Here is a 19,732-nt window from a genome sequence, read left to right as displayed (position 1 = left end):
TTGAGCAAATACTAAATACTGACTAAGGTGGATAAAGGAGCAAATGAATGCACTGGTGTAGTGCTGGGGAGCAGCAATGTTGAAGAGAAAGGGAGTGGTGTTGGGGGTGAAGGTATACTTTACAGAGACTGAATCCTGACTCTGCTTCTCAGTATTTTGTGACCTTGGGCAGGTTCTTTACCCTTTCTGAGCCAGGTTTCTTATCTGCAAAATAGAGATTATATTGGTACCTTCCTTTCGGGGTTAAGTGTTAAGATAGAGAACAGTGGTTGGCACATAGCAGGACTTGACACGCACAGACTGTGTGGAAGAAAATGAGCCTTGAAGAAGCTATTGTGCTCGTCACCTATTTGGCACTTAGTACATGGGAACTCTGGGTTAACAAGGGACGAGTCCCACTCAGGGTGATACAGCCACGGGCTAATCCATGCCACAGTGGCCTGAAGGAGCAATGGACCCCGAGTCTGGTTAGTGACTGTCCACACTTCATATAACACAACCACGGTCTTCACGTATCCTGCCCATCTCATGACCCAGGTGAGAGAAAGCCGGAGCTGGGGTGGCCTCTTGTTTCAGAAGATACTGTTGTACAAGGACCTGGATTCAAGTGGCCAACAGCTGCGAGCACACTCAGTGTCCTTTGTGAGGCGCCTCCCCAGCGGATAGCCCTGGGCAGCGCAGGGATTCCACCGCCAGGCTTCGGGCCCTGCAGCTTTGATATTTATGTGCTCCCCGTACAGGTTTATATGGAGAGATTTACAGATCTTTGCAAACCAAGGGTGGAAATGGCCTCTCTGGTTAAGGGAAGCCTCAGAGGGGAGACTGGGAAAATCAAAAAAAGGAAAAGGCAGACAGCCTCAGTCAGGCTAATTCAGTAGGCACAACTGCCCGATGGAGTAAGAACAGGAAAGTCCATCTGCCCAAGTTGCAATCTCAAGGTAAATGTTTCCTATTTGTCCTGACAAGAAACAGCAGAAAATCCATCAACCACACATGAATTATGTGACATCCCCCTGTCACAGGCAAGCTACTTAGGGGCCAAAGGCCAATCAGATGGGATGGCCTGTCTCATGGGTTGTGACTTACCGCCGCCGGCTCCCCTGCTGCTCCTTACCACGCTGGCAGGCAAGGTTTGTCCTGGAGGTCCAGCTCAGGCCCTGGATTTGAAGCTCAGCATGATCCAGGAAGGCACTCAACCAAAGAACCAACAAAAGGGAGAATTTCCTCAGAATACATTTCCTTTGCATGTCAAGAACCCTGGAGATTTAAGACCCCATCCACAGGGCCTCTAGGGAAGACAGGTATCAAGCAATTCTGAAAATGGAACACCCCCTTTTCTCAGCCTCAGAGTGTTAACCTCTTCAGAAGTGGTGCCTCAAGGTTGAAGGAGGTAGAGGCAGATGTGACCAGGGTGCTGAAGGCCAGGTGAAGGCTCCAGAAGGCCTCCAACCCCAAAGGCTTTCCTTACTTCTCCCACGGCCAGAGGGGCTCCCAGTTCATCCAGCACTCCCACTGGGAAGCTAGCTCCTGATCGTCTGCCTCCCAGGCTTTGGACACCCAAGTTCCTAACCACCTGTCCCAGTCAGGGCCCAGAACAGGTGACACCCCTCTTGCCTTACCCCCTCCCGAGCATTGAAACTGGTGTGGCTGAGGCCAGCTCAAGGTTAAGATCCAGCCAGACTTGGGGCTCCTCATGCAATTATATCAAACTCATGGGTGCCGGGCAACTTGTCACTCCAGCAACCCAGGGCTTGAGCTGGGCTGGCGCCATCCAGACTGATGTGGGTAGAGAGCACTATGGATAAGCACCACCCCCAAGGTCTCCCCCTTGGGTAGGAAGGCAGGGCAACTTGGCAGGAACAAGTGGGTGACCTAACAATGCTGGCAAGAAAATCCACTTCTAGACCTGATAAGATAGGCTAAGGCTATTATTTCTTGTAGGAAAGGAAATGAGAATTATTTTTGCTTCCTTTTAATGTAAACAGAATACACAAACACATTAAAAACCCCAGCATGACACGAGAGTACACACAGATTATATATAGGTATTTATAAACCCTTGCAAACCAAGAGGAAAAATGACACCTCTGGTTGAGGGAAGCTTCTCTTCCTACCCCAACCCTGGCAAAAACCAAAGTGCTGAGGCAGCTGTAGGAGACTCGGCAATTGCTTCCGGATGAAATTCAGCAGCAGACTGGAATGACATCAGAAACCCCTCAAAGCAAAATCAAGATGTCACCTTTCTGGCCCTGGCCCCAATCCTCAGCCAATGCTCCTCAAGCTGATACACCGAGGACCTGCACATTTGAGGAAATCAGCGTGACCCTGAAATTCAGGTGCAGTAGGTTCCCCATCCATTCCAGCTCTCCCCAGCCTGGGGCTGATCGGGAAGTGAGTTGCAACTGACCGTGTCCAAGAGAAGAGGCGGGAAGAGTAAAAGAAGGTTCCCAAGCAGGGATGACTGCTCCTGAGCAGGACACTGGGAATCAACAAGAGGCCAAATCTGGACGCACCCACAGGCCGGGTGGCTATGGAGGGCACAGTGGGGCTGTGCTGCCACCTGGAGGGAGGTGGCAGCACTGCAGTAGTGAACCAGCGTGGCCCCTGGGGAACTCAAGATCACCCCTTCTTTCTTTTTCAGTCCCCTGCCCAGGAGCCTCATTGCAGCAGCTCTTCCCAGGAAATGGGCTTAGAGAAGACCTCCCTTTCTAACCAGAGGTCATAGTTCATCTGGAAGTCCTCGGGAAGGTCTACCCGCTGCCCTAGGACACTCTGCAGGCAGTTGTCCACTGGCAGGAAGTCAGGGTTGCTGTGGGTCCGGTCGTAACGCCGGGCGTTGAAGCGTTCAATGTTGGCACGGAGGGCACACTCCTCTGCCTGGAAATCCCAAGGTCGGGCATCAAGATCTGGGACAAAGCAGGAAGACGTGGTTAGGAGTCAAAGCCTTGAGGCAACAGCCCCGTGGGTCACCGCAGTTCAGGGCCAGGTTGGCCAGCAGCAGAAAACCCCCAAATCCTGTCCATCCTCAGGAAGACCAAGTTCTTTCCTAGATACAAGTCAGAACTAGGGAGAGTTGACATGCAGTTCATGCGAGAGAACTCAAAGTCATCTTCTCCCTGGCTCTCTGGGATCAGAGCCAGGAGCCGCTCATTTGCTCTCATTCCCTCAATTCCCTGTCCAGGCAGTGACCAGCTTGGCTCGGCACACTCTCAGGAGCACGGGGAGTGCACTCGTCACTGGCCACGTGCTGGAACCATCACTGCGGGAACATACCCGGGCCCTGGGGAGAACCACTCTACCCAGGAGGTGTGGTTGCCCAGAAGGGGAGGAACAGCTGTGCGGGCAGCAGGTGGTCAGAGGGTACGGGGCAGGCATGCTGCCAGAAAACAGAGCCGGGACACGGCAGAGACACACTGAGTGCTCTGCGTGCCCGGAACCTGGTGTGGGGAGGCTGTGGCAAGAGGCTGCTCCAGATGACACCCGGGTGAGAAGAAGAGGGCAGGGGCTGCCCTTGCCTTGTTTAAGAGTCTGGATCTAACGCGAAGGAACAGTGCGCGCTAAGGAAGGATCTTCCCAGTGAGGTAACACTAGCGAGTCTACACTGTGAAAAGCTCACTGGGCAGTCTTGGGCACTGGTGGAGGGGAGAAAACGGGAGGCAGGGAAGCCACCAGGAGCTACAAGAATTTCAAAGCCTGTGTAGTGGCGAGAGAAAAAAGGGGCTAGAGGCTCGTGAACATCTCTAGAAAAGGAGTAACTTCAAGAGGAGGGAGAGTGAGAAATGGACGACTACACGGAAGCCAAGCCCGAGAAGCTTCTCAGTCTTTCCTGGCGCTCCCATCCTGACACCACCACGCAACGCTGGGCCCTTCCAGGCTGCTCGGAGGGGAGCTCAAGGCAGAGGGAAAGACATCACCCCCTCCCCGCCCGGCGCCAGAGCCTCACCATTGCCGTACGCCCAGTCGTCGTTGAGCCGATGGCGCACCTTCTGGTAGATGGCAGACATGGTCTTCATGTTGCTCTTCCGCCACTGCCGCCCCAGGTACTTAGTCTGCACCTTGAGCAGCTTGAGCACGTAGAGCTGCATCATGGCCTGCTTCACCTTCAGGGCCCGCTTCAGGATGGGGGCGGACTTGAACACCACCAGCATCTGGGGCAGGGCCCAGGAGTTGAGCACAGAAACATTGCCTGTATCACCACCCTAGTGCTGCTTCCCCACTGAGGTTATGGCCAACGTCCAACTGCCCCAGTTCTCCCTAGTCCAAAGCCAGGAGCATCCCAGGCAACCCGGGATGGCTGGTCACCCTAATCATGGGTCATTTTGGAATCTGAGGAAAGCTATGAATTCCTTCCCCAGAAATATTCTTAGTGAACACACATACAATTGAAGAGAATTCATGGATGGACCTCCCCGTGCCAACCAGCGCCACTGGTTCAGGGGTAAAGGAGACTCCCACATGTTGGTCATGTTATCAACAGAGACTGTTGGCACAACCTCTGACTGTCTCTTCCATCACCCAATTCAACTCCAAAACTAGAATCTCAGCTTAAATACAGGTGTGGGGAGTGGCACTCTGCTCCGAGCTTCCAGCTTCAGGCCTGCTGTCTGTACTGACTCACCATCGTCCTTGAATGCTTCCATTTTGTCAGCTTGTTCAGAATCCGAAGCAGATTGATACAAGAAAAGAGGTTCCTCCAGCAAAATTGGTTATTATCACCCGCTTCCTACAGGGAAAACCCAGGGACCATCAAACCATCACAGCCTCAAGCTGCTGAGACCCTCATACACACGCTCTGGGACTGCGGGTCTCTCCAGGCTGGCACCAGGAATCTCCTGTCAAAGTGGCCTGGGGGAGCCCCATCCCAGCTAGGGGGATATGGGGGCTAGGTGGGAAGAAAGGGAGGGTGCCCTAGAACCTTCCCTAAGGGAAACATGGAACATGACACTGGGACTGTGGCTCCACCCCCACAAGTTGAAGCCCAGAGGGAAGCAAGTTTCCAAGTGAGCCTTGGGCCAGCAGCCCTTGAAGATGACGCTCCTGACAATCCCTATATCCAAATCTGTCCACACTGCAAGATCCCTCCTGGTGGTCCTCAAAGTCAGGCACTCAACCGCTCTGTGGAGACAGCTCTGTCCCCATAGGGGGCAGACAGGCTCTGCACCACTCACTCTCCAGCCAAAGGGACATCTGGGCAGAGCCGAGCCACTCACCAGACTCTCGGCAGTCAGCTCCGGCAGCTCGTGCACCACACAGTGAGGGTAATCCAGGACAGAAATGCTGCAGAGGGCAACAGAACCCAGGCCCCCGCCATAAGCAAAGGTGGGGGGATTGGCAGAGCAGCTATGACAGGGATGGGCCCTACTGTCCTCCTTTCAGAGGCAATGGAGTGTGAACCCATCTTTTTTTCTGTACCACCCTGGTCCCCAGCTCTAAAACAAGAAAAACCTGTGAGGGTCCTCTGTGGCCAGAGATCAGCTTGCAATCTTACCACTGCTTTTTCCCCAGTGGTAAATACGGGCCCAGGGGAGGCAACTAACTGGTGCCAGACCTCTACCAGAACGGTGTCCAGCTGACAGCTCACCCTGTGCAGTATCACTGAGGAGCAAGCACCATCAAGTGCAGCTGCCACCAGCAGGGGGTGGGGGGTGGGGGGGTGTCAGCAGACAGTGCATCACAGTGCTCATGGCCAAAAAAGCACAGGTCCGTGAGGACAATACTAGAGTCCAGGATGAGAACTGCACCATCCAGGTAGAGACTGTCACCTGTCACTACACTAGCTAGACTCAGATTTGACACTGCATTCTCCACAGGGTGGGACCATGTCTCGTTCATCTTTGTGGCCTGTTGCTGACAGAGTGCTGGCTTATAGGTGCTGAAGGGGTTTAAGGGGGAAGCCAGATGGGAGCCCAGCCGTCTGGCCATACCCACCCCTTCCTGATCCCTGGTGCTTATCACCTGTTCTTGGCAGTGATGTAGGACATGATGTTTTGATTGAAGAACTTTAGGATCAAAGGGATGCAGTTGGCAAATACCAGGTGCTGGGCCATGTATTCAAACTGAAACCAAACAGAAAAAAAACAAGCATGGTCCTTGGGACGTGACCTTCTATTGTCCTGTGAGAAAGGCTTTGGTCAGAAAACTGCCTTAGAACATTCGTGCAGAAGTCGAAGGGTTTGAAAGGCAAGGTCTGAGCCCTAACCCTCTGGACTTTGGGAAGGCAGGCCCCGAAAGTACCTGGTAGACGTGGTTCAACTTAAAGTGTTTGAGCAGCAGCAGCAGAACAGCAGAAATGGCCTTAACAATGACCTCTTTGTGGCGGTTCACATCCACGCCCAGCTTCATGCTCTGCAACACCGTAGTGCTGGAAACACAATTTACCAGAGTGAGCGCCACACACACTTCCTGCTTGGGTGCTCACAGCACAGACATATTCCTGAGCCTTCTCTGTGCAAAGGTTCCCATCTCACCAACCACCTCCTGGACATCTGACGCCAGGCCCAGGGTTCCTTCAACCCCCCTCCCAGGCAGTCTAGCTCAGCACAATTTTTCCCATTATGCCCCAAACACGTTCTTCGTCTACATCCCTCTTTCTCCTACAAAAGTGAACTTCTCCTCTTTGAGACCTCCCCTGAGCTTCTGCCACCATATGAACTTGCGATTCTCAAAGTGTGTGTGTGTGGCATACCAGTACACTAAGATGTTTCATGCTACAGGGAAAAGATTTTGGGAAGTCAGATAAATTTAGGAAGCGTTAAGCTAAATCAGATTCATAATTCAGGACTTAGGACTTATCGCCTTAAATATTTAAAAGAGGAAAGAAAGTATTTGGCTGTGAACCTTTTCCAAGGGCCTTATGATGGCCTAGAGTTCTGTGACACTCCCTTTGCTATCAGTCAGTCCCCGTCTCCTCCCCCACCTGGCTGTCACACCCAGACTCAAGGGGCCCAGTCACCAGGGAGCTGGGTGGTGCTGGCAGGCAGGCGGGCAGGAGGCTCAGGTCAAGACCTAGGTCCTTCTCAAAGTAGATCATGATCTGTTTGTTCGCTCATCAAAGAGCTGACTCAGTGCTCCAGGGAGGAAGAAACCTTAAGGAATTTATTACCACCCTAGACATTCACAGGAACAGGAAAGCATCCACACCCGGTTCAGGTTAGGCTGCTGGCTGGCAGACTGTCTGGAAGCTAAGCCGACACATCCTGGGTATCCCTGTCATACAGCTTTTGGCCCAATCCGTCTTAGTGAGGAGAAAATGCCTTTCCCCAACTCACTCAGGTATTCATTCAGCAAATTTTACACCAGAATCCAGGCCAAATGGACTGTCATCTCTAGTAAAACTTAATATTTAATCTAGTATATTTTCTTTTCTCTTGAGCCAGAAATACCCTAAACTTAACCTGCAGAGGTGGTGTGCCAGAAAGGCACAGCCAGCCTAGCAAACAGCAGGACAGAAGGAAAACATGCCCACTTTCCCCTCTACCCTGCTGTCCTGACCTGCTCCACTAACAGGAAGGGTACTCACGGCATCTCCTCGGGCAGGACATCCGCGAGGATGTTGATTGAGTCTGTTTTGGCTTTTGAGGTGGGAGCTGCAGCCAGCAGGATCTTCAGCAGAGCGATCTGGGGAAGAGCAGGGCATGCAGATACATCTGAGTGTCCGGGAGCAGCACTGCCAAGAGGCAGGCCTCCTACAGGTGCTTGGCGGCAGGGAGAGGGGTGGCGGGGGACCTGCCAGGGTAGTGGGCAGGCCAAGGTCATCACAGGTACCTGCTGACAGCACTGAGGGGTCCCAGACACAGAGCACTCACCATGTACTGTGGCAGGCTAGGGAGCAAACCTTGGTAGAGGGTTTCTGCGGGGACTTGTTCAACCTCCTCTTCTCCCTTTCAACACAATAGGCACAAATAGAAAACCCCAGTCCAGACAACCACCTCCTGGGCCAGCTTACTAGCTGGTTGGAGGAGAGTCTGTAAATATAAATATATAAATATATCTCTCAATGTTGATGATTATAGCCAACACACACTTTACATATAGTAACTTTAGTTACTTCTTAGGCAACTCTGTTCTAAGAAGGCATTAATTTGACTTCGTTATCCAGGTGAGGAAATTAAAGCACAAAGAAATACATTAACTTGCCTAAAACTTGCCTACATTGCTGCCCATTAGGCAGTGGGTGGGGAATCTGCAGCAGGTGACTGGCACAAGTCTAAGCCCTGACCTTCTGCACTAGACATATGCCACCCCCCAATCAGGAATTCAACCAGGAACTTCTTGACCACAGGGTCTGGGGTATTTGGGGGGTGTTGGCCCAGTACAGTGCCTGAGAACAGCTAGGGATCCTGTGGCTGAAGAAGGCTTCAACTCACCCCCGAGAGAGGAGAGCGGAGGTACTCCTCTTCCATCTGCGCCTGGACCTCTGCAATCGATGTGTACTTGTGCTGGAGAGAGAAGGGAAAGGCACTGGGCAAAACAGCTCTCATTCTCTGGCCAAACTCCCCACGGCTGGCAAAGACCCCACACAAGTTCTTTAATCACCATCTTCTCAGAAGCTAAGACTAACTAAATTCCCAAACCTAAAACATCTCTAAGTGTAAAACACAGAGTAGAGAAAAGCAAATTAAAAGCAATGAAGGGACTTTCAGAAAAATATAATGCTATGGGCCCCCCTGGTGGTGCAGAGGTTAAAGTCTCAGCACTATAAAGCTAACAGCAGCCACTGCGGCATGAGTTTGATCCCCAGCCAGGGAGCTGACCCACATGGCAGAGCTCCCCTCAGCAGTGTATTTCAGTCAGTCAGCCTGTTCTACTCCCCACTCTGTCTCTGTTGAATCCTCTCACCCCCCTGGCCTACACCCCAGTTCTTGTATGCGTAAATAAAAAATAAATCTTAAAAAAAAAAAAAACTATAATGACATGACAAAAACTATTAAGAGCAAGATCAAGTACTCAATTACTAAGAATCAAGTACTTGAATACTCATAAAGCAGGGAGACCACTTAGCACTACAAATTAAAAAAAATCTACTTCAAAAACAAACAGCTACACTCCAGATATGTGGTTAGGGGAGATGCCTCCCCCTCCACACCCCCACGCTCAATATTCTCCCTTAGGGAGGTACAAACATGTGCAAAACACTCCTGGTCTCGCCCCACCCTCTCATACTCAGCCCTGCCCTCACCGACTGGTGAGCAGAGGAGGAGGAACAGGACATTCTCAGCCCAGCCTCCTTCTCCTTCCCTTTGAAAGAAACAAAAGCCTGTGCTCTCCCTGCTCCTCCACCGGGCATAGCAGAGCACAGGCACCACCAGGGACTGGGGAAGTCAGTCCACCCAATACAGGACGTGCGGTGTTGGGACACCTCCCTCTCCAGTCGCTGTGCGAGCAAGAAAGCTGGCATTTCAACCTACCTACTCCTGTATGTGTGCCTTCAAACTTGAGCAAGGAAAAGGGAGGGCTACTTATTGGGTCCCTTAAAACTCCAACTGTCACGCAGTATAATCTTTAATAAACCCCCAACCCCCAACAAAAGCTCAGCTGAAAACAAGTAAATCCTATGAAGGACTGTCTTAATGGGTGTCGCCACAGTCCTCCTCGACTCCATCCCAGCTTCCTTTGGGCAGACACCCTCAAAGGCTTCTCCCAAGAGGCTGGTCTGTCTCACTTTACTCACCTGGGACCAAACCAGGCCAAAAGCTCAAAGTCACCTACCTGTTTCAGAGTCTTGATGCTTTCGTGGATTGGCCTGGGCAGGCCTACCACAGTGTTCGTGTCGCTGGAAAATAAAGCAGGCCCTGTGTTAAGCCCAGACATCCCTTCACCTCTTCTCCAAACACCAAAGGCCAGAGAGTGAACTTCTCGTTACTTTTCTTCAAAGGGAATTCAGATCACCCTCACCTGCCCAGAGTGTAGCCTATGAACTTGCTGCGGCTGGACTCGAGGAACATCTCAATGTCTTTCTCTCTGGAAACAGAGAAAAGAAACAAAAACAGCAAGATTTTTACTAAGTGTCATTTCATGAGTCAGATTAATAAAACACAGACTATCCAGAAATGGTGAAACCAGAAGAAAAAGTCTCCCCCAATATGTGTTATCTTTTTGAAAATAAAGAAAAAATACTGAACTCTTCAGCTTATTTAACGTCCTTCATAATGTTGTTAGATCAATAACCTGAAAAATATATTATGTATAACTAGTTACTCATACAATTAAAATGATATAACAAACTTAAAAGTGTAATTTATTCAAATACTAATTAAGTTTGTCAACAGAATTTCTCAAATATTTAAAATTTTTACAAGTACAGCTATCAGCCACTGATTTTTTTATAGGGGACACATCTTCCTAGCTCAAACAATCAGCCTATCTTGTGTCCTCTGATGACATGTGTTGCATTCCTATCACTAACCACTGAAAAGCGGGGCCGGGATCAAGAAAGTGACTTCTCTGTCCCTCCGTGTTTGTCTATTAAGTTGGTGCCTTTCAAACAGACACCATTTATCCACGGCCAGGGATCTTTCCATCCATTGCTTCACATACACAGACCTGAAACACGTGAATGACGGTTCTAAAGAAACCCTTCCTTAGTCCAGAAACCACCCCAGGTGAGCGCAGATGGGTTTGCATTAAGTGTCCTTGGTTTTAGTGTTTCTATCCCCTTTGCAAGCATCATTTCTCAACAAAAGCAGACTCAAGACCCACACAAGACCCCCTTTGTGAAAGGCGACAAGGTCTGCTCCCCAAGCTCCAGAGTCAAGTCCTGCTCTGCAGAGAGCCTCATGTGGTGACTCAGATTTAAGGAGCAAAGAACATTCTGGAGGTCTGTGTGAGACTTACCTGACCTTGGGAGCCCACGGGAGTCCCTTTGGGCAGGTCAGCCTGTCGGTCTGGGGGTGCTGCAGTGGGGGAGGCATCACCTCGTCCCGCTCAAGGGGGAATGCCTCCCCCTCCAGACTGTTGTCATCGTCATTCTCCTCCTCCTCTTCTCGAGAGTCATCAGCTTTGTAGGGATCGCGCTCATTGAAGGCATCCAAGTTGTCCTGCTTTATCAGAGCCTGAGAATTGAAGGAAGGGAGATCAGATGGTGACAGCCAACTGACGAAACAAAAAAGCAAGGCTGGAATGGCTACAAGGGAGAAAGGTGCTGAGGAGATGGTCAAGAGCAGCAGAGAATCAAGTCTGGGTCCAACTGTCACTGCTTGTCCCAGTTCCTCAAAAGTGCCCCATTCCAAGAACCCACTATAAATTGGGATCATCCAGCAACCAAGCCACCACGAATGTGTGTCTTGAGATCCTCAGAAGGCATAGGGACCTCACCTTGAGCTCCCGACGGCCCCGTTTCTGCTGCTGCTCAATCAGGTCTGAGGCGGATGCTGGAGGAGAGGCAGCCCTCATGTTGCGGATCACTTTAATGCTGTCTTCAGGCAGTGGAGGGAGGCCCAAGATGGCGCGCTTCTCTGCCTTCATGCTCTGCAGCTCCTCAAAGCCGCCCAGTGTGCACTGCATCACAGACAGGGAGCAGCGCTGGTCAACATGTCCACCAGCAGGGCCCTGGTCACTGGCTAGGGCTGGAAAGCACCCATGACACCAGGCCCACACAGTCTCTGAACAAGGGACTAAACCCAATCACAGGAGGTTTCAGCGACATCAGCAAGGGCAAGGGGAGAAGCAGCAAGGGAAGAGAAGTGCGCGCTGACTGAGCGGGGGCAGGTGTATGTAGCTCTGAGGGTATGACATGCTCGTAAAATAAAGAAAAGGCAGACTGAAGAAACTAACCCTCCCAGTTCCTAGAAAAGTCAGTGAGACGCCTGTTTTATTATTTTTTTTATATATATATTTTTTAAAGATTTTATTTATTTATTTATTTATACAAGCACTGGGTACAGTGAGAAGCGCAGGAGGGTGAGAGAATTCACCAGAGCCAGAGCGGGGAGCAGAGCAGGCAGAGGGACCGAAGTACACTGCTGAGGGGAGCAGCGGGCGGCAGGAGAGGTCTGCGCACCATGTGGGACCCTCCTCCGGTGGCCGGGGAGCAGCCGGGGATCGAACCGGCGCCACAGAGGCTGCGGGCAGCTTCGCAACCCAGCGCTCAACCGCTGCACCACCGGGGAGGCCCGAGACGCCTGTTTTAAAAGTTGTACACGTCAGTCTTTCAAAGTCAAACTGGGGATATATTTTGGACAAATTTTTTTATAAAATCTTCATCTAAACACAGCCCAAAAGCCAACCCCAGTTGTGTTCAGCAATATTAGGTCACTTAGTTTCACTCTTTCTGAGCAATTCAGCTTTCCTCTCTGGCTTCAGTGAGGCTTCACGAGGAACAGGATGTTTGGGCAAGATAAAAATGTGTAGAACACTCCAAGGAGACCCTGCGCTCACTGAGGTCTGACTCGGCAGTCAGCCCATCCTGACAGAAGGGAGTGTGAACCCCGGGGAGAGATGAGGTCCAACCCCAGCTCCACTTTGTCCCCAGGTTGCTCTTCCTGATAGGAAGGGTCCTGATTTGACCAGGGCTTGCTTCCCCGGCCAAAAGAGCTGGTCAGCCCACCTGGCACCCACCCCTTCCTGGCTACAAACAGTCTGGTTTCCTATCATGCCAAGGAAAATGGAGACTCAGCGCTCACCCTTGCTCTCTTATTTTGCCTCAAGTGACTACAAATTTCAGGTTCAAGAGCAGCTGGTCTGGGGAGAAGGTGGCCTATGGCTGCAGAAAACAGCTTCCAGAAACTAGAAATCAATGATCAATTCTGATTCAAAGGCCAAGTCCCCTGTGGCTGCAGTGAGCCAGCCGTGTCACTTTTGTGTCATCTTCTAGGAGGCTTCTTTAGAATTTTTTTAAAATCAAGCCAGTTAAATAATCACATAATTCAGTATTCCAAAGGATATACAGACAAGTCTCCCTTCTGCCTATCTCCTAGCACCCGAATTTCCCTATAAGAAGGGCTCACCAACACTGTCTTCCAGAGAAGCAAGAGAACTTTCTTCATGGGGAAGTGAGGGGCATGGCCGCTGCAAAATTTGGTCACCATCCCAAACAGCATGATGGCAAATGGCTCATTGTTATACAGCGGAGAACCTGTAGTGACACAAAGGATCAGGACCACGGGAGGAACGGGCCCTACCCAAAGCCCACCCTCTTCAGCTCCCAGGCTGGGCGCCTCCGGACAGGATCCCCAAAGTCCTACCCAGCTCAGCCCTGAAGGTCTGCCGCATGGTCCGCCACTCGGCCTTATCACCCTCACACTCCTGGTGGACAGTCTCCACGATGAGGTACATGATGTTGAGCAGGACCCTGGGGACAAGTCAGTTCATAACAGAGCAGGATAGCGGGTCAGGGGTCACCCTCGGCTTCCTCACATCCCAGCTAACATGAGAAACACCTGTGGGGGGGGGGCCCTGAAACCCAGAGAGAACTCAAACCCTACAGCGCCCTCTTGATGCCTCCGTCACCATCCCATGTGGCTGAGGTAAGACAGATCTTACTCTCTTTTGCCCCTCCAGTGGCTAGGAAAGTGCTCAAAGCAGGTGCTTAATAAATGGCTTCTGGATGAAAGAACATGAACAAGAATGCCACAAGCCCAAAGCTTCCTGGAACGAAAAACACAGAGGTGGGAGTGGGCTATGGAAAAGGGTGCTGGTCGAAGGAGAGGTGAGTATGAGAACACACAGAGTTTGCCAGGACGGAGTGGAAAGCAGGAGTGAAGAGGGTGGAACTCAGGGACCCTAGCTACACCCTAGCTACACCAGTCTGAAAGCTTCCAGGTTCACAGAGACAGATGTTACTCCTCCCAAAGAGAGAAATGTAATCTCCTTTAGTAGCTGCTATTGTTTCCTGCGTAGCCACAGAATATCATAAAGGTGTCGGGACTAATCCTAAAGAGATGGAGGTCAAAGTGTGCGACAGAAGGGGGACCCAAAGAGCCACGCTGTGTCTGTCCAAACATAATATGCCCGCACTGACTTCTCAGGAGCGGTGTGGGCTGGAAGCCCTACATCACTGTGGCTCTAAGTGGCCTGACCCTGGACTGCCTCTGGGAGTCTCAATCCTGAGCCCCACAGTGAGAGCCCTCAGCAGAGCCAACTCTTCACACACTGAGACAGCACACCTGCAGCAGTGTGCAGGGTGCACAGAAGGAGCCACACTCAGGGAGGAAAGTCAGAGACACCCTCCCACACCCCGCTCTGCTCTGCTCTCGTTCTCCGGCTGAAGCTCAGGGAGCCCAGGCTTGCTGCTTGCCTCACCTCAGGTCTGTGCTGTCGGCCAGGGAGATGGCAGGCTTCCTCACCGCACTGCTGCAGGCAGCGCTGTTGCTGCAGGAGAGTTGAGAGTCAGTGCATCCCCTCTTGAAGGAAGGTGGGCGACTGCCCTTACCAGCACATCGCGCAGGGTGTGAGCTTAGACTGCATGAGTGGCCACAGGACCCAGGGGTTAAGAATTCAGGCCCCAGACAGACCGCCAAGCTTGGAATCCTGGCTCCAGCACTTACGAGTCATATGGCCTTGGGCAACGTACTTAAGTGCCCTGTGCCTCCATTTCCTTATCTGCAGAATGGGTCTGGAAATAGTATCTATGTCATGAACATGGATTAGCACGTGATGTCCTTCGAACAATGCCTGAACCCTCAGTGCACGTTTTCTCAGTTATCATTTATTGACGGTTCTCCGTAGACGAGAAATAGCTGACGTGCCCACTGGAAAAAGGACTAGTGGCGACACAGGCTAGAGCAGGTTTTGGCTGAGCCCTTACATCAGACTTGTGCCTGGCGTCCCACAGCAGGGAAAACTGCAGAGCAACACAGTGGAGTCTATGAGTCCACAGAGTTCAAAGTGAGGTGCTTCCTTCTGAGGGGCACCGTATGCGTGGACAGGACTGCAACGTCTGGTGTAATATCCCTGGGGTAAGCAAGCTGCTAACTTCAATGTTTGGATGAGCAATTTCCCAATTATTCAACCTAACTGGTCAGAACAGAATCTGGGAGCAGACCCCCAGCCTCATGTTGCCCATTTAACCCTCTAACCAGATGGTTCTACAAGTTCTTCCCCCGAACCCCTTGGTCCCCTCCCCTGCTCTACCCTTCAGAAAACTCACTCTATTTCCATGTTCAGAAGCTCCACCAAAGCATTGAACGTGCCCACCTCCAGGAGCAGGAAGACGTTGTAGCGCATCCAGGACTGCACCTCTGCCTCGGAGCTACACTCCCCAAAGGTGCCTGCAGACACAAGGTGCACCCTTGGAGCCCCTTCCATATCTGACCAGGCAAGTGACCAAAAGGTGCTGAGGAACCCCGAGAGGTCTGCTCTGTACCTTGGGCAACGTAGAGAATTGCTCGCGCTATCTTGAGCCTTTTCTCCCTGGCAGTGACTTCCAAGCCATCCAGCAGCCTCATGGCGTGGGTACGGTGATGGTTGGTGTCCAGCTCAGTCCACTTCTTGTCTGTCACTGCAGGGCAAAAAACCAGTGACACTGAGTGCCCCAAAATCCCTTACAAGGGAATGGACACCATACCATATTACCCCATCAAAGTCAGAACTGCCACAATCTAAAAAGCTCACAAAGATAAGTTACTCTCTATATAAGGGGTCAGGTCACACTGCCACTCTGTGAATTTGAATTTCCAGAACGAAGCTGCTATTTTGGGGTACAATTTTAATCACACAGCTTTTTTTCCCTAACACATTCTGAAAAGCTACCGCTAGAGTACCCACCACCCACTGGAAACGTCACATCTAGCCTTGAACAATAAGGGTTCAGCAGGTTTCTCAGGCCGTTCCAGGATAGCTTAGCTCATTCAGATGACTGAGAGCAACGCTGCAACTCTTGTGATACAGACTGAAAAGGAACCCAGAAGTGGGGGGAATCATCTCACCATGGATCCGGAAGTCCTCCTCAAAGCATTTTCGATTCATCAGGAATTCTGGCCCTTCCGTGTAGCTGTAAAGCTCTGTCAAGGACAAAGTCTCATTACTGTCAGCTCCCTTCCACAGCCGGTCTCACACGCAGCAGAGAAGGGCCCAACTCTTTCCTGAGTCACAGTGACTTATGGACCAGGCTACGTACTTACTATGGGGGTACTAGGGCTCTGATGTGCACCACTCAATGCCAGTGAACCCCACCAAGCCCTGCCAGAGGCTGACCACCATGTGAATAGGTGTTTCTGAAGCGGCTGCTACCTCCCCGAATAGGAGCTGTGCTGCAGAGGCCTGGGAAGCAGCACAGGCTGCCTCACATTCCACGTGAGCCACAGTGGCAGCAACAGAGGCAGACAGTTGCAAGCACACTTGCTGGTGTTCCTCGGGCTCCAGTGCTCAAGGAGAGACTACCAGCATGGGAGGCGCGTGGCCAGAGTTATGAGACATGCAGCTTGAATCCAAGACTTAACATGTTCTTGATACATCAGTACTAGGACAAACTCAAGAGAAATAAACTTCAACATGACATTCACTCTTGATTTTCTTCAAGACCAATAAGGAAAAAAAGCACCCCCAAATGACATGAAGCTCTGTATTTGTCTTATGGGCTTTACCAGAGAGCTCTGCAGCCCACTTGTCTGTGTCAGCATACTCAAACTCGAGGTCTGGTGACTCGGAATAGCCCTGTTGAGAGAGGAGACGCAAAGATCACTGCACGCCTTCTCCAGGGAAGAAATACAGGCTTCCCGCGACACTGCTGTGTCCTCCACTCTTCTGAGGTCTAACACAGTGATTTTGTCTCTGGAGCTAGCTCAGGTCTTCCAATTAAGCCTTCTTGGAGCACCTTATACTTTTCCTTTAGAAAAACTTAAGATTATATGCTGGCACGAGTATTTGTACAGCATCTGCCGCAGCATGAGGCTGTAAGTTCTTCAAGAGCAGAAACTTTTGCTCACCAACAACTTCACGATGCCCAGCACAGTACTTGGCATGAATGAGCAAATAAATGAATAATTTATTCTCAAATAAATACTTGTTGAAAGAACACAAAGCTTCTACATAGTGAGTGATCCATCCACATGTTGCGAAGATTCTGGAAGTCTCACTTCTTTCTGGCTAGTGAGCAATCAACAGCTCAGGACAAAACGAGTACCTACACCCTCAGCTTTCTGCCCTTCTCTCAAATTTCAGAGAAAACTGACAGATGGGCAGGCAGCGGAACAAAGCAGCTTCCCTCCCACACAGAGAGGCTGGGACAAAGAGAATCTTTATACTGCTCGGGATAGGTGATCACGGAGAACACACCATCTTGGAAGCCTTAAATTGGGAAGAGACACGTGAAGAAACAGGTAAAGTCCTTAGGCTTAACTACAATCTACTCGGGAAGACAAAGATCACCCGCAGAAGGACATGACATACACACCCTAACTGAGTAACATGAAAAACTACATTTTATTCACAAGCAACAGAAGGTACAATTTCACAAGCTACCGAGCTTCAGTTTCTTCGTTTATGGAATGGGGTGGTGTGGGGTGTGTGTGAGAGAATCTACAGTGAAGGTTAAGGACTCATCAAAATCACGCAGCACATGGTGGACCCTCATCAAATGCCAGCTTCCCTGTTCCCCACCGCTCAGGCACCCAGCCTACAAACTTCAGCTACCACAAAAGATGGAACTGAGCACAGCACAAGCCCCTCTAAGGAAGCCAATCCAGACAGGTCTCTCAGCTGACCCGAGATCTGGGACTGACTTTCCCAGTGTTGAGTTTATATGCAAATTGAACGGTAGAAATTCAAATGCATGAAAGGGTAATTATTTGACCATTCGTGGTGACTAAGGAACATTTAAAACCATTTGTAACTGTATGTCCTCTTATCATGAAGGCGGGCTCACCTTCAAAACCTTCATAATTCCCCACACCTGAAAAAATAATTTAGTCCTTATCATTGATGGCTCATCCCCCACCAGAAAGGGCTCCAAAAGGGGAAGCTTTGTTACTTTTTCAGACAATTAATTCCAAGTTCAAAATACGTCTATTTTCGACCTGCCAGATTCTAATAAAAGGTTTGTCCCTGCCAACAACAACAACAAGCTTGATTTCACACATCTAAAGACGGTACACTGCTCCTGGGAATGACCTGGTACTCATTATGCCCGGACAAGGAGGAATGGCCTCCCACCAAGCTCCTGGCAGCTGATCCCAGCGGGGCTGACTCAGGTGAAGAGCCCTCCTAGTAAGTGATCTGGGAACCTGCTGATTAAGACGCCCTAAAACGTGGCTGCGGCGTGCGTGGCTTCATTCATGAATTCTACAATGGGAGGCAGTGGGAGGAATTCTTTAACTCCCGGTGAGGAGACGCATCAGCTCCAGACGACGTGTCTCTGGGACCAACAGCCGACTAGCATGAGGGGGAGTGCTGTCCCCTAACGCGAGCTTAAATATATAATCTTTCTGGGGTGGGAGGGGGGCGCAATGGCTTCCCCAACACCTGTCAAACGCGGGCAGGCACCAGCAGCGGCGAGGGGCAAAGTGAGCGGCGAAGGCGCCCCCGCACCTGGCCCGCAGGCCCGGGGCTGGGAGACAACCAGCCTCGCCGGCTGGGCACTGCCCTCCTCACCCTCGGAGGGCCCGTCCCTCCCCTGCCCGCCCGCGCCGTCCGCCCACAGGACCCGAGGCCGGGGAGGATTAGGGGGTCCTGGGCGCAACTCCCGGCCCCCCGGGCACACGCAGACCCCACCGACTCGTCCCCCAACCCGGGGGGAGGGGGTGCGGGCTCTCCAGGGGCGGCGCCGGCCCAGAGGAGCCCGCGAGCAGACGCCGGCTGCGGGGGTGCCCGGGCGGGGGTGCCCGGGGTGGGGGTGCCCGAGCGGGGGTGCCCGGGGCGGGGGGTGCCGGGGCGGGGGGTGCCCGGGGCGGGGGTGCCCGGGCTGGGGAGCGCCGCCTTCAAGACCCCGGCCCCGGAGAGCCAGCTCTGCTTCCTGCCGGGCCCCGCCGAGCGCCCCGAAAGCCCAGCTCGGCCCGCGGGCGGGCCCTGCACCCCGCCGCCGCCGGCCGCCAGCCTCGCCCCCCGAGCTCCTAACCTCCGAGTCTTTGCGCTGGTTGCGGTTGAACTCTCGAGCTTTGCCCCCGGGCAGGAGGCCCCCGCCGGCCCGCGGCGCCCCGGGCGGAGGCTGTGCGGCTGCCGGCGGCGGCGGCGGCGGCGGCTGGGGCTGCTTGTTGTTCATGATCAGCGGGCCGGGGCCGCCGGCTGCCGGCTCCATCTTGGCTGCTCCACACCCCCGTTTCAAGTCTCGGATAGTAGCCTCGATGCAACTCTCGCGTGACTTCCCTCACGCAGCGCTCCCCGGCCGCCATGTTAAGTGTGGCGGCAAGTACCGGAAGCCATCTTGGCTGCTCGGTGCCTTCAGGAGAGTCCTGCCTTGCATCGGCTTGAAATGTTATCCTTCGCTGTGTTTTCGTTTCCACTGCTTTTGCCCAGATAGAAATAGGAAGGGAGAGAATCAATGAGGAGAATGAGTCTTGCGTTTGGTGTTTACACACTGAAATGCATGTGTGAGAACTTTGGTAATGTGAGAACAATCAAATCAAGAGTGCAAGGACCCAGATGCTCGTCCATTTGTTACAGGGCAGGGAGAGGGGCAGCCCAAACCCTGCAAACCTGCCTGCTCTAAATGGGTTTTGCCATCCACCGCATCAACACAAAACATATGAGACTTTAATGGGAAGGAACTTTAATAAAACTAGGAAACAATACAGGTAAGGCAAAGAGTCTAGTTTCTAAATGAAGCACCCAAAGTTACCCGTCCCCTCGTGGGTAAAACTCC

At 51.9% G+C, this 19,732-nt stretch overlaps 1 protein-coding gene across 1 annotated transcript; it reads right to left on the bottom strand.

Annotated features, from left to right (window-relative positions):
• Window positions 1-1,956: 1,956 nt before the first annotated feature.
• STRIP1 (striatin interacting protein 1) lies at window positions 1,957-19,183 on the bottom strand. Its single transcript, XM_037500553.1, has 21 exons — window positions 18,989-19,183; window positions 16,521-16,590; window positions 15,864-15,938; window positions 15,302-15,436; window positions 15,086-15,206; window positions 14,239-14,307; window positions 13,182-13,288; window positions 12,945-13,072; window positions 11,314-11,496; window positions 10,834-11,051; window positions 9,895-9,960; window positions 9,709-9,772; window positions 8,367-8,438; window positions 7,806-7,880; window positions 7,520-7,617; window positions 6,235-6,361; window positions 5,956-6,056; window positions 5,211-5,277; window positions 4,619-4,723; window positions 3,944-4,148; window positions 1,957-2,906 (listed from the first exon to the last, which is right to left on the bottom strand). Exons 1-21 carry the CDS (start codon window positions 19,166-19,168, stop codon window positions 2,659-2,661), a joined length of 2,514 nt encoding a protein of 837 aa, XP_037356450.1. The 5' UTR covers window positions 19,169-19,183; the 3' UTR covers window positions 1,957-2,658.
• Between the last annotated feature and the right edge of the window lie 549 nt (window positions 19,184-19,732).

Source organism: Talpa occidentalis, unplaced genomic scaffold (genome assembly GCF_014898055.3).
Source record: "Talpa occidentalis isolate TD23 unplaced genomic scaffold, MPIMG_talOcc4v2.1 talOcc4.9, whole genome shotgun sequence".
Classification (NCBI taxonomy): Eukaryota; Metazoa; Chordata; class Mammalia; order Eulipotyphla; family Talpidae; genus Talpa; species Talpa occidentalis.
Note: the sequence above shows the minus strand (reverse complement) of the source record. Positions and strands in the feature narration are given on the sequence as shown.